The 15,076-nt window shown below is 40.5% G+C and overlaps 1 protein-coding gene across 7 annotated transcripts in view; it reads left to right on the top strand.

Annotated features, from left to right (window-relative positions):
- The window catches only part of ARL13B (ADP ribosylation factor like GTPase 13B), a 56,292-nt gene that overhangs the window by 32,078 nt on the left and 9,138 nt on the right, over positions 1–15,076 (top strand). For all 7 annotated transcript variants that reach the window (XR_010475340.1, XM_065076492.1, XM_065076468.1 and 4 more), the window contains exons 5-7: positions 3,698–3,803; positions 7,508–7,710; positions 9,894–9,990. Coding sequence is in view for 6 of the 7 variants with exons in the window: in XM_065076492.1 (XP_064932564.1) it covers positions 3,698–3,803; positions 7,508–7,710; positions 9,894–9,990 (406 nt within the window). In the remaining variant the exon portion in view is untranslated. The remainder of the gene's footprint in view (positions 1–3,697; positions 3,804–7,507; positions 7,711–9,893; positions 9,991–15,076) is intronic.

The raw sequence follows: 15,076 nt of genomic DNA on the forward strand, positions 1-15,076 counted from the left end.
AGTATTTAGTTTTCAGTTTATTTTTATGCTCTTGGGGAGCATAATTTGCAGACAGCTATTTGGATAAGTTACTTTCCAGATAACAGCACGTCAGCTGTATTTTTTTGAATACGGTCAGTATTACAACACAAGTCCTGTGGAGAAAATGGAAGCTAATTGACCAAACAGACAAATCTTACTCTTTTCAAGATATTAGAGGTTAAAAATCAGTAACTACTGCAAGTTATAGAACATTAGTGTCACACTCACGCTGAGCTATGCAGCTTACCAACATTTTATTCTGCTTCAGTTGTGCTTTGTGGAATGTTCAGTCCAATAACGTAGTAAATATTGCAGTTATTTAATCTTGAGGTGAGAAAGGTAAAGGCTGTGGCAACAAAGTCTGTGTTTGGAAATATTTTCTTCAGTTAGATCTAGACAGGATTTGACAGCACTGCTGAGGAATGCTTTTTGAGACCAGGGCGCAGTGCAATAAGATTTTCGGATTGTGACAAAGTTAGGTTAAATTAAAAAAAAAAAAAAAAAAAAAAGTTGATATAATTGTGTCCAGTCTTTTAATTACTTTTCATAGCTTTCTTGAGTTTCATTGTAGTTTTTCACTGCTTTAGCTTTAGGCTCTGTTTCATAGCCAAACACTTGAGAAGACATTACTTGTCCTAGCTGGCTGGTGAGAAGGAATGCTGCCAGAGTATCACAAGTATACAGAAAATGTCATAGATTCTATGTATGCATTGAACAACAGTTAGGGAGTCTCTGCACTAAATCGTAGTACAGAGTACTGTAGAGTTACTCTTTTTGTTGAGAAAATGGAACAGATTATCAAAGCAGAGTGGAGGTGGGAAAAGTCTTGTGCTTTTTCTGTCTCTACAGGTAAGTCAACAGAGTTGATCCTCAGTAGGATGTTGGGGGCTTTTTCCCAAAGCTGATGATAAGTTTGTGAACCTTTTGGACAGCAAATCATTCTTAAGACTGATGGAGAATGAGAGAGAATGAATGTTTGAGAAGCACCTGTCTTTCCATGGTCTCCTTTGTAAACTCTACTTAAAAGGAAAGGTTAGATAATGAATCATAATGTGTGAGGTTAATGGTGACAAGGAATGGGTTTTTGAGCTGTAGATGCAACACAGCTTTTTTTTTTCTAATGTCTCTTTGAAGTTAAAAACTCTCTTGCGAGTAAAAGAATTAAGAACTGAGGCTGTAATACTGCGATTTTGGAAAATGAGAAGGAATAGGATCTTAGATCAAACTAGAGGTGCTGACAATTTCTGGTAACTATGGAGTGAATTCCTACCATTGTTAAGGAGTATGATAAATTCGAAGTACAAATGGCCTAATATTCCCTAAAAGCCATTTCATGGTGACTTGAGATTTCAGAAAAAAAGGCTATGATGTCTGGTTCCAAAACCATCTGCCATTGTGTCGAGGGTTAAGATTGCGGGGTGACAATAAAACCCTGGCAGATGTATTGTTAACCCCCTCTTCCCCCCACACTTCCCCCTCCCTCTCCCCCCTTTTCACTAAGGAGAGGCAATTGGGAGGGAAAGAAGCACAGAGTGAAGAGAGTTGGAAAAAATTAAAGATGTTTTACTAATGCTACTAATAAGAACAGAGAAAATAATACAAAATATACAAAACCAATCTTGAAAGTCTCAGCAACTGCAGAGCCGGCACCCGAAGTCCTGGATTAGACTCTGCAGCCAACCGGAGCTGGATTCAGTCTTTCACTAGGCCTCAGTTCGCAGGGACGACTAGCAAGGTCCTCTCCTAAGGTCGGCCATAAGCAGCAGGGAAAAGGGAAAAGCAACACGAGATCCTCGTGATCTCCCACTTATATATGAAGTATTCACGTGAATGGAATGTTATACCCAGTTGGTCAGTTTCTTGGTCTCTTTCTTCTCGTCGCCCCTCTCGCGAGATGTCCATCTGTGCTTATCATTAAGTTTGCATTCCATTGATAGGTTTACCAAAACATGTGTCTGGTGCTCCAGGAAAATGCAGTTAATATGAAGGCTTTAGCTGACAGGCAAATTCACTGAAAGAAAAACTTGTTTTTAACAAAACCAGGACACATTGTATTAATGGAAGCCAAATATTTGAGATTTTATCCAGAAAATTGATTCGGAGTTTTCTTGCAATGAAAGGCTTGCTAAATTCCAGAACATTAAAATCAGATTTCATTGTATGCTTATATTCCAAAATGGTCTACACTGGTTCAAAACAAACAGCACCAATTGTCATGCTGAAAAATAGTAACTTTTAACAGGAATAGTTAGTTGGTAGTGAAATATTATTTAATATCTTTTCACAGTTCCTACAGATTTACCGTGCTAGCTTTTAATTAAAAATAGGTAAGGAGAAATATATCATATTGTCACCAAGAGTTTTTATGGAAGGTGGGAACAGCTCTTTTTTAACTTGACCCCTTTGTGAAGTTTTGTTTATTCCTTATACAACTCTTAGACCCTCGAGAAACATGAATTATTTCCTATGTATTTGTCTCTTTTTGTCATTTTTGTCTGTTTAAAATACATATATTGTATTTCAATCTAAATGTCTCCATTTGTTACTAAAATTTCCTTGTAAGTGAACTTAGAAAATCGCTGACGCACATGACAGCAAGTTTACTTTGTTAAGTGTCTTCTTAGGGAATACAACTGCTGGGTTAACACATTCCTAAATACTTAGGTAAACTAATCTTGTTAGTCTTTTTCTGACATTTTCTACACATTGCTTTGTGTACATTTTTCCTTTGTTTCTGACAATTTATCCCTTTCTGTATAGAATATTTACTAGGATAAATGCATGTTGCATTTATCAGGGAATGACAGATTTTAGCCTGTTTTCCCAAAGAAGTGAGGCATACATGATCATGATGCCTATAATCCATCCTACCTTCCCGGATATTGCCCAATTTAAATCCATTTTAATCAAGGAATTGAGGTCTTTAGGATAGTTAAGTTATGGATTGGATGCAGTTATGGATTATGTGGAAGACAAATCCAATCAAGAACAGTCCCCCCAAAAATTAAGGTGTTTATTTTCTGGAATCTCCTTTGCTACCTTGTCTCTAAGAAATAAGACAATGATGACACTTGATTTTACAAAATACTTACTTGGTAAGCTACGTGTTTCATATACCTTTTTTTTCCTTCCCCCTATTAAATACTAAAGTATCAGTTTTTGAGCTGTTCATGCAAGTTCCTCCCTCTGAGGTTTGAGTTTTACTTACAAAGAGCAGGTTGAAAGCGTTACAGATCGAGTTGTTTGATATTGGAGAGAAGTTCTGGATAGTTGACAGACTTGAGATGATCACAAAGCAGTATCACTATTATGTGGGGAAATGCACGTGGTCTGGGAAGTTGCGAAGTTCTGAACTTTGATTCATAATGTCCAACAGATAGTGCTGAGTAGCTTTAGATGTAGAACAGCACAGTCCTTTACATCCATCTTCTTAGCTGTAAAATATGATTGCTTTGTCTATGGCTGCTTAGTAATTAGTTATTAGTATCTGCTGAATGCTGTGCATGGACTAACACATTAAGGTAAAAGAACAAATCAGAATTAAAGCTAGAACCAAACGTTTCTCTTTAATTTATCTTTCTTCCCCTTCTTCCTACTTTTGTTCAGAAACAGCTTTTGGAGATGCAAGAGTCTGTCACATCAGGGTGTTCAGTGTTGCTGTTGATCTTTTCTTTAGGCTGGCAAATAAGCAGGACAGAGAAGGAGCTCTGTCAGAAGCAGATGTAATCGAATCCTTATCTCTGGAAAAACTCGTCAATGAACACAAGTGTCTATGTCAAATTGTAAGTATCTTCTAAGATGCTTCATTTTCTTGTAATAAGGTGGGGGATTGTGCCACATAGTGTAAGACTGAAACTAGAACCCTGCAAGCACCATGAATATACAGTACATATATCTGTTTTGCAAGCAATTCACCTTGACATTCTGCTTATAGATCTGTTGAAAAAAACTTTATAAAAAGGTTCTCAAAGTGTGCCTGCTGGTCCACTCTGAAACCATGCAAGAAAAATTAATTACTGATGTGATTTAAAACTTGTTTAGTTAGACAGCAAGTTTAGTATTCATTTTTTTTAAAAGAAGAAGCAGGAAATGGAATTTGCAGATGTTGACATTCAAGAAGGACCACTGTCCGCATGTGATTGTCTCATTTCTGTTTAAAGTTAAAACCATCATTTAGTGTGAGTTACCATCTGGCAAACAGTAAGAACTTAATCCAATTCCTACTGCATCTCGTTCTCAGCACAGTAGTCATTGAAGAATGCTGTTAGAGCTAGTTAATATCTGTCCTAAAACAGTTATTTTACTGCATTTCAGATGTAGTATTCAGTCACGCTAAAAAACCATGCCAAAACACAAAATCTGTATGAAGGCTGCTTAATATTGGTCACTATTTCATATAATTTATCCAGATCACTAGTACCTGAAGTTTTCTTTAAGCCCTTGTTTTAATCCACCAGTTTGTTAGTTAACTATTTGTGAGGTTTACTTTTATATTTTCCTAATTGCAATAAGAAACGTTTTAAAATATATTGAGAGTTTTGCTGTTATTAACCAAAATTAGAAGGCAATTTTGCAAAACCATTCCATCTGGTATTTAGGTTTTAAATTTTTAAAACTGCTTCTAAGTCCGTAGGTGAAGTTGCAAAATTCGTAGGGTGGTAGATATTACTATTGTTTTCTCTAGAAAGTTAGATTATAGCTGAGCATAGCTGTGTTGATTATATCATGAGTCTTTGAGGGCTTTTTAGTCAGTGGATTTTGCACTATGCATATAGGAATCATAAAAATAAAAATTGCAAGTTTACCCTTTTTTTCTGAGGCACTTCTGTGGCAAAAATATTTTTCTTGCAAATCATTGTCAATATAAAAGACCTGAAATATTCCAGTGTATTTTTCCAATACTTTAGAATTACTTAATTTATGATACATTCCAGTAAAATGCTGTTCTCATTCTCCATTTATATCTTGGGTGTAATCAACAAAGTAACTAGATCACATACACATAATCATTTTGGCTGAAAGCAGCTGAGAGTCTTTTATACTCAAATGGGCAGCTGCTTTACTAGGCTTATTAAAGGTAAACATGGTCCCAATGTATTTCAATGTGATGACTCATGGGGTGAATTTAAACAGGGGCATTATGAAACAAGATGGTTTGACCCCAGCTGACAACTAAACACCATGCAGCTGCTTGCTTGCTTCCTGTTGGTGGGATGGGGAGAGAATCAGAAGAGCTGAAGTGAGAAAACTTATGGGTTGAGATAAAGGCAGTTTAATAAGTAAAGTAAAAGCCATGTACCCAAACAAAGCAAAACAAGGGATTCATTCAATACTTCCCACAGGCAGGCAGGTTTTCAGCCATCTCCAGGAAAGCTGGGCTCCAACATGTGTAACAGTTACTTGGGAAGACAAACACTGTAACTCCGAATGTCTTCCCCTTCCTTCTTCTTCCCTCAGCTTGCTTTATATGCCGATCATGATTGTGTGGAATATCCCTTTGGTCAGTTGATGTCAGTTGTCCAGGCTGTGTCCCTTCCCAACATTTGTGCACCCCCAGCCCTCTGGCTGCTGGGTGGTGTGAGGAGCAGAAAAGGCCTTGACTCTGTCAGCATTGCTCAGCAATAACAAAAACGTCCATGAGCTATCAATGCTGTTTCCAGCACAAATCTGAAACATAGCCTGTACGAGCCACTGGGAAGAAAATTAACTCTTTCCCAGCCAAAACCAGCTCAATTTTGTAGCTGAACTACATTAACAATAATCTTTGTGCAAACCTAGAGGAAAATTGCCCCAGTGCTGTTTGTCATTTTAACCTAGTTTTCTCAGAGAAACAAGGTATTATTGCCTATACATCTTCTCCTTGATCAAGTTCTGCTAGAGGATATTTAGTGTTCTGTAGTGAACAATACTCATATTTGAAACTTAATTTAGTCAAAGTAGGAATGTATTAAAATGCAAGCTAGGTTTGGGACTCTGGGAAGACATAATAGGTTGGATTTTTTTTTTTCTGTTGTAAATAGTGTATACCGTATCTGACTATGGTGCCATTTAAATGCTTGTCAAATGAAGAGATAACACAGATAACTTTTAGGTTTTGGTATTGGAGAGTCAGGGTTTTTTTAATCTTTCATTGCTCATGGACACAAATCCTGAAACAATCAGTGTGAAATATCATTTCTTCATGTAAAATACATAGAATTGTAGAATCATAGAATCAGTTTGGTTGAAAAGGCCTTTAAGCTCATTGAGTCCACCTGTTAACCTAACATTGCCAAGTTCACCTCTATAAGAACCTAATCTATGTGTCTTTTAAATAGCTGGACCTATTCAGTTGTCATTCAGAGAACAGTTTAAAAGACCCATATGGTGCTCCAAGACATTCTGGAAAAAAGTCATTTAGTCCTTTTCCATGTTGTAAGCTAGAATCAAGCCATATCTTTTTTTTGTTTCAATTAAAGCTGATTATACTTGTTTTCCTGACTATGAACATGGAAAGCAAAGTATTATTTTCCTATTTGCAGTTGAGCATTAAGTTTTTGAAGGCTATTATCCTATCTTCTTAAAGTTTTTTCTTCTCAATAGAATAAACATTCCTGTTCCTTTGACATTTTCTTACCAGATATGTGTTCATAAACAATTTGGTCTGCTTCTTCTCACTGTGCTCCTCATGATTCCTTCCAGTCAGTCCACTTCCTTGATGTGTTACATCCAAGGTAGATAAAGTATTCCAAACTATTTTAACAGTGGGTTTTTACACCCATCTTCCAACAGATTTGCGTAGATCGTGTCTCTCTTGCTTAGTGGTGAGAATATCATGACAGAAGTTTTACTTCACTCAGGCACCCCTATCCACAGTACATTTTCTGAGCTAAAAAACTGAATTGGTTTGACAGTTTTTCTAAGAAATTCACACTGGATTTTTTTTGTCTCCTAGGTGCTTATGAATGAATCTAACATTTCTTCTAGGAACTGAAGCTAAAATGATTCTCTTGCATCTCATTTTTTCCATGTTACTAGATAAATGTAACATAGGCTATTAAAAAGCAGCAGCAAAACAGAACATACATATTGGAGGCTGATAAATTATATTTCTCTATAGATACATAGATACAGATGTGTATAGAAACAGGTGTGGAAATAAATGTATATACACATAGTAGGTGTATATGTAACAGGTGTATGTATCTGTAGCCGGTGTATATATCTGTATTTAGAGACAGACATGCAAATATGTTTTTCTGTGCAGTATTCTAGTATTTTTGGAAAAGGACTTGAAATAGTGGAATTTGATAGAACTAATGCGATTTTTATCTTGGGAAAAAAAAAAAAAAGCACCTAAATGTATAGAATACCTCTTTGCAAATTTATTTCCCATACTTCTCAGTGTTTTGCAAGCTTCACAGTAAACACTGGTTGCTTTCTTGTTTTCAGTCAAGGAATATGATCTGAACTGTGAATTTTCTCCTCCCTCTCCCTGTATTTACAGGAACCTTGTTCAGCTATCATGGGCTGTGGGAAAAAAATTGATAAATCGATAAAAAAGGGTTTATATTGGCTTCTACATATCATAGCAAAAGATTTTGAGGACTTACATGAACGCATCCAAAGAGACACTACAGAACAAAAAGCATATGAAGAACAAAATAAACTAGAACGAGCCGAGCGAGTGAGAAGGATACGAGAAGAAAGGTATTCTCTCTGTAACTTCTCCTACCTACTCTTCCTCCATTACTCTAAGTCACTTGATCCATTCCTCTACATAGAGCTTATGGGAACCAAACTATCCAGTATTTAAAGCTTACAAGCCACGAGACAAGAGCCTCCTTATTAAAAACAGAGAACTGAATGCTGAAGGCTTTCTATAAGACATACAAGTTTTTTTTGTCTGGTTCACCCTCATTTTTAATTCATTCTGTGCTTGAAATGTACCATGAATGAGAATTGCAAGTAGTTAATAGTAGTTAATATAATTGCACAGGAGGCTAACACACAAAAAAATCCTGTCATTTAATCTAAAGTTAAATTCTAAAATAAACTTTTATTAACTTGTTAGACTTTGTAACCCATATGTGAATATCAAAGACTAGATGAGAAACTTTATTCAGCACTATTGCTTAATAAACTTCAGAGTATCCAGCAGGTGAGGCATGGAGGGAGTTAAGATGATGCACAGAAGGGAAGCAGGACAAGTGATTTATTACTTTTCTTCAAAGCCCTTTGTGGTCATCAGCAGCCCACCATGGTTCCTGTTAGAGACTGATATGAATCGTTTTACAGGGCCATTCTTACAAATTTCACTCAGCACCCCCATCCCCCATCTACCTTATATATGCAGCAATTGGAAAGTCTTAGTTACTGTGAGAAGTAACTGTGAAGCTACTGCGTAGTGTCTTGGCTTGTACTCTCGCTGATTTGGTTTACTTCAGCAAGTAAATTGCCTAAGAACATTTTAAACACCTGGAATTTGATGTGGTCTTCATACATATTTCACAAACTTGCAAAAAAATTCATATGCTGTAGTCTGCCAGATTCCTCTGCATAGACAAAAACCCTCTGACCATATTGGATTGTGCTTGGGTGATGCCATGTTGAGAGGTATAGCTTTGAAACGTATCTCAAAGAGATTTTCTGATGATATGGGCATTTTTCCATATATTCTGTTCTTGCGCAGTGATCTTGATTGTATTTGTTCCTGGAAAAACTGATTTGGTCTGAATTGGATTAAAGTTTTAAAAGTTTTGCTGAACTCCTTGTGCCTTAGAGGAAGCTAACTAGTAACTTCTGCTGTTTTACCTGTACCTGAGATCTTGTCCCCGTATATAAGAGATGGGGTTCACTCTTGTTTTGCTGTTTTGCATCAGATCAATTTACTGTAAGAAGCAAGTTATTCTTGATTCAAGTGTAATTCTGTTTCATTTTGTGTTGTAATAATACCCCAGACTGCTTCTTGCTCAGATTTGCTTCCCTGAATGTTTTCTCTAAGTTTATTTCCTCCACGATACGTTGGTAGTAGTGATCTTGTTCCAAACAGAAAACCAGAGAGAAGTAGTGCCAGTAAGTGTTAACAGGGTACTGTCCATTCCTTCCAAGCAGTGTGATTTCATGAGTTGATCAGTGACTTCTTTTCATACCAATCTGTGCCTCTGGACAATGGGGTTACTTCCTCTCTCAGTACTTGCAGCTGTAAAGTAGGTGTAACAGTGACTTCCTATGCACTAGTACCATCAGATCAATTGATAAAAAGTGTCAGATGAGCGCATATACTTTATTGATGATATGTTATTTAATACATAGTAATTGAATATTTCTTACATAGAGATCCAATACATAAAAAATAACTAGTCCTAGTGCAACAAAAGTATACTGGGGATTATGTGTCTGTCCTCTGTGGCTTTCTGAACTTTTCTGAGTCTGGTTGAAGCAAATATGATTCCCTGTTGCTACATAAAAGGAACAGTCTGGCACCAAGTCTCTCTTACATGTCTTGAGAAGAATCTAGAATTATGAGAAATGTAGGTATATTAAAAATAAAAGATGTTTTAGATAGTCTGTTTCCCCACCACATAGATTTCTTTTTTAAACAAATGAGTATCTCTGACATAATACATGCTGGTGCTTTATTGTTATTAGCCTGTCATTGTGGTTTCTATAGAATGTTTTTCAAAAGACAGAAGTATATTGTAAAGATCAGCTGGCATAAATTGGAAGACGAGTTAGATGACCTAATAAGTGTTCTCTATTATGTAAAATTTATGGCTTGGCTTCTTCATAACTCTTTGTTTATCCTTCCTCTTCTCTGCCCACCTCTTCCCACCCCCTCCCAAAACAAATTAACCAACCACTAAACCAACAACATAAACCCATCAACAAAGGAAAAGAGAAGAAGGAAGAAGTACACCTGATGAGGAAGACCCTGAGCCTGGGAACTGTGAAAACCCGTTCCAGCCCATATCTGCTGTAATCTCTGAGGTATGAGAATATGCGGAATTCTGCATCGTTTTAGACCTACCACTAACAAATGTCTGAGAGGTAATGAGAAAAATGGTTCATTTAAAAGAATTGTTTAAAGCCTGTCTGTCTGTACAGCATTTTTTAAATTTTCTGTTTTAAGCTTGGCAGTCTTGTTTTGTGTGCATTGAATCAATGCTTTCATGTTAAGAAAAGACCCTATTATTAATTCATGGACAAGAAGTTTTGTAGACAGTAAAATAAAGGTATAGTAAACAGATTACTGAACACATTTCCTAATTAAATTATTGGATATTCAGGAGTGGAAAATACTGAAGTTCTGTTAGTTTCTTGTAAAGTGATGTCGTAAGTCATATAAAATCTCCCTGACTACTTCAGCTATTTAGATTTCTGAGCATAACTTGTCTTCTGTTGAAAACTGAGACAATTGAGAAGCTTTCCTAGTTACACAGAATCACAGAATCACAGAATCGACTGGGTTGGAAGAGACCTCAGAGATCATCGAGTCCAACCCTTGGTCCAACTCTAGTCCGTTTACTAGATCATGGCACTAAGTGCCATGTCCAATCTCAGTTTAAAAACCTCCAGGGACGGCGAGTCCACTACCTCCCTGGGCAGGCCATTCCAATGCCTGATCACTCTCTCTGTAAAGAATTTCTTTCTAATATCCAGCCTAAATTTCCCCTGGTAGAGTTTAAGCCCATGCCCCCTTGTCCTATTGCTAACTGCCTGGGAGAAGAGACCAATCCCCACCTGGCTATAACTTCCCTTCAGGTAGTTATAGAGAGTGATGAGGTCACCTCTAAGCCTCCTCTTCTCCAGACTAAACAACCCCAGCTCCCTCAGCCTCTCCCCATAGGTCTTATGTTCAAGTCCCTTCACCAGTCGTGTTGCTCTTCTCTGGACCCGCTCCAGCACTTCAATGTCTTTCCTGAACTGAGGGGCCCAGAACTGAACACAATACTCCAGGTGTGGCCTCACCAATGCAGAGTACAGGGGAAGGATCACTTCCCTTGTCCTGCTGACCACGCTGTTTTTGATACAGGACAGGATACCGTTGGCCTTCTTGGCCACCTGGGCACACTGTTGGCTCATGTTGAGCTTCCTGTCAATTAGCACCCCCAGGTCCCTTTCTGTCTGACTGCTCTCCAGCCACTCTGCACCCAGCCTGTAGCGCTGCAGGGGGTTGTTGTGACCAAAGTGCAGCACCCGGCATTTGGCCTTATTGAACTTCATCCCATTGGAATCAGCCCATTTTTCCAGTCTATCCAGATCCCTCTGCAGAGCCCTCCTGCCTTCCAGCAGGTCGACACTCCCTCCCAACTTGGTGTCATCAGCAAATTTGCTGATGATGGTCTCAATCCCCTCGTCTAAATCATCAATAAAGATGTTAAACAGGACTGGACCCAACACTGACCCCTGGGGAACACCACTAGTGACTGGCCGCCAGCTGGATGCAGCCCCATTCACCAGCACTCTCTGGGCCCGGCCCTCCAGCCAGTTCTTAACCCAGCGTAGAGTACACTTGTCCAAGCCATGGGCTACCAGCTTTTGCAAGAGTATATTATGGGAGACAGTGTCAAAGGCCTTGCTGAAGTCCAGATAGACCACATCCACAGCTTTCCCCTCATCCACCAGGTGAGTCACCTGATCATAGAAGGAGATCAGGTTGGTCAGACAGGACCTGCCCCTCCTAAACCCATGCTGGCTGGGTCTGATCGCTTGTCCATCCTGAAGGTGCTGTGTGATTCCATTCAGGATGATCTGCTCCATAACCCTGCCAGGCACCGAGGTCAGGCTGACAGGCCTGTAGTTGCCAGGGTCAGCTCTGCAGCCCTTTTTGTGGACTGGGGTAACGTTGGCCAATTTCCAATCATATGGGACCTCCCCAGTGAGCCAGGACTGTTGGAAGAGGATGGAGAGCGGCTTGCAAGTTCTTCTGCTAGCTCCCTCATCACCCTAGGATGGATCCCATCTGGTCCCATAGACTTGTGAGGATCCAGATGGCTCAGTAAATCACCAACTATGTCCTCCTGGAATACAAGGGGCCTATTTGGCTTCCTATCTCTGCCAACCACCTCCAGAGATGAGTTGTCCTGAGGGCCACCTGTATTACTGGTAAAAACTGAGGTAAAGTAGGTATTAAGTACCTCAGCTTTCTCCTCATCTTTGTTAACTATATTTCCTTCAGAGTCCAACAGAGAATGGAGGTTTTCCTTGCCCCTCCTTTTGTTATTAACATATTTGAAGAAGGACTTTTTATTATCCCTGACAGAATTGGCCAAGTTAACTTCAAATTGCACTTTTGTTTCCCTGATCTTTTTTCTGCATGATCTAGCTATTTCCATAAATTCTTCATAAGTAGCCAGCCCTTTTTTCCACAGTCGGTAAAGTCTCTTTTTATTTCTGATTTCATTCAAAATCTCCCTGTTTAGCCAAGCCGGTTGTCTTCCCCGCCGGCTAGCCTTTCGGCACACTGGTATAGCCTGTTCCTGTGCACTCAAAACCACCTGCTTGAAGAATGTCCAACCCTCCTGGGCCCCCTTGTTTTTAAGCATTGTTTCCCAGGGTATGCTCTGAACTAGACTTCTGAATAGGCAAAAATCTGCCCTCTGGAAGTCCAGCGCAGAGGTTTTGTTAATGGTTCTCCCTGCATCTCTGAGTATTGAAAATTCTATTATTTCATGGTTGCTATGCCCCAGGCGGCCTCCAACCACCACATCTCCCACCAGCCCTTCTCTGTTTGTAAACAGTAGGTCTAGCGGGGTCTTGCCCCTGGTGGGCTCATTTACCAGCTGATGAAGGAAATTGTCCTCTATACACTATAGGAACTTCCTAGACTGCCTCTTCTGTGCAGTATTGAGCTCCCAGCAGATATCTGGCAGGTTAAAGTCACCCACAAGAACAAGGGCCGTCGATTTTGAGACATCTGCCAGCTGCTTGTAGAATAATTCATCTCCTTCATCGTCCTGGTTGGGTGGTCTGTAACAGACACCCACGAGGATGTCAGCCTTGTTGGACTTCCCCCTGACTCTGGTCCACAGGCACTCAACCTTGTCACTGCTGACCTCAAGTTTAACAGAGTCGAGTGACTCTCTAACATATAAAGCCACACCTCCACCTCTCCTACCCTGCCTATCTTTTCTGAAGAGCTTGTAGCCACACATAGCAGCACTCCAGTCATATGAGTCATCCCACCATGTTTCTGTGATGGCAACTATGTCATAGCTTTCCTGCTGCACGATGGCTTCCAGCTCCTCTTGTTTGTTGCCCATACTGCATGCATTAGTGTACATGCACTTCAAGTGGGCTGCTGATTTCCCTCTTAATTCGGGCTTTCCATCCGTAGGCTGATTTTTGGAGAGCCCAGTTTCAATCCCTTCCCCCTTCAAACCTAGTTTAAAGCCCTCCTGATCAGCCCTGCCAACTTATGGGCTATAGTCCTCTTGCTCCCCCTAGAAGGATGAAGCCCATCTGATTTGAGGAGACTGGGTACCACGAAGCTTGGCCCATGGTCAAAAAACCCAAAATTTTGACGGTGACACCAATCCTTAAGCCACCTGTTGATGAGATGGGCTTTTCTGCTCCTCTCTTTATTTAGTTCCTCATCCATCCCAGCTAGCACAGGAACTGAGGCAAATATCACTTGTGCTCCCGTCCCATGAACTGACTGACCCAGTGCTTTAAAGTCCTTTTTAATTATCTTGATACTTCTTCTGTTGATGTCCTCGCTGCCAGCTTGGACTACTAACAGGGGATAGTAGTCTGAGGGCTGAATTAGCTCTGGAAGTCTTCTATTAATGTCCCTCACCCTGGCCCCAGGAAGGCAGCAGACCTCCCTGTGGGATGGGTCTGGGCGACATATAGGGCCCTCTGTTCCCCTCAGAAGAGAGTCGCCGACTACTACCACTCTTCTTTTTTTTTTCCTCTTACAGCTGCAGTTATGATTCTTTTTGTTGATGAGGTCCATCCAGAGGGCTCTCCAGGTGGATCTTCTTGGCTATCCTCTGCCTGATTTTCAGGGTCCAGGGCCTCATATCTATTTGTTAGGGGCACCAAGGGTGGTGATGGGGTTCGAGAGAGGGTTCTTTTACCTCTCCGATCAGGGACCTGTTTCCATTCCCCCCCATTAATTAGATCTGCTGTATCCGCCTTATGGCAGGAGGGACAAGGCTTTGCCATCTCCTGTTGCACACCCTTAGGAGTCAAAAGAGCCTGACCCCACCAGTCTATTTCTTTTTCACTCTCCCTAATGCTCCTTAGTCTCTCCACCTCTTCCTTAAGCTCTGCCACTAGGCACAGTAAGTCATTCACCTGGTCACATCGTACACAGGTGTCTCCCATACCATCCTCGGATACTAATGCCAGGCACAGACACTCTGCGCAGCCAGAAGCCTGGGTGGCTGCATCCTTCTTGGCAGGTAGTGTCTGTGTAGACACACTCTTTGTATTAACGGCAGCAACAGCTTTCCTTTTTCTAGAAACCATTGCTACCCTTAGCTAAATTGGGGACAAGAAAACAAATGTAACCCCGGACAAACTCACCTACAAGAGCTAGTTGTGTCCAGTCTACTTGCCCTGCCACACCCCAGTCTGTGTCACCAGCAGCAAGTGAGAGGTCTAACAGCAAGGAGTGACAGAACCTCTGAGCCCTACTGCACGAGCAGCCCCAGTCGCTGCTGCAGCACCGTGTGGGTGGTGCTCACCTGCCTCACAAGCACTTCACCTTCCAGCGCCTGGTGGAGAGGCTTTTTCAAAGCAAGGGGGAGGGGTGTGACTTCCGTCACCGTGGTAACGGTCGCGCCACGTCAGCCGGTTCCGCAAGGGCTGCCGGGGACTCCCGGGTAGCGGAATCGAAAACGCGACCAGAAACCCCTCTCTTTACCCTCTCTTACCTCTGTAGCTTCGAGATTTCGCTCCCGGCTCCGGCAGAGCTGGCTTCAGTCAGCTGATCCGAGGAACTGAGTTCTGAAATATGAAAAGCATATTATTATATAAAGTTTCCTTAACCTGGGTTTCTGAGTTCAGGTAGTTCTTATTTATTGTACCATATTTTTTTATTCAGTTGACTTGGGATAACACAATC

The sequence above is a fragment of the Columba livia genome, chromosome 1 (genome assembly GCF_036013475.1).
Source record: "Columba livia isolate bColLiv1 breed racing homer chromosome 1, bColLiv1.pat.W.v2, whole genome shotgun sequence".
Lineage (NCBI taxonomy): Eukaryota > Metazoa > Chordata > Aves > Columbiformes > Columbidae > Columba > Columba livia.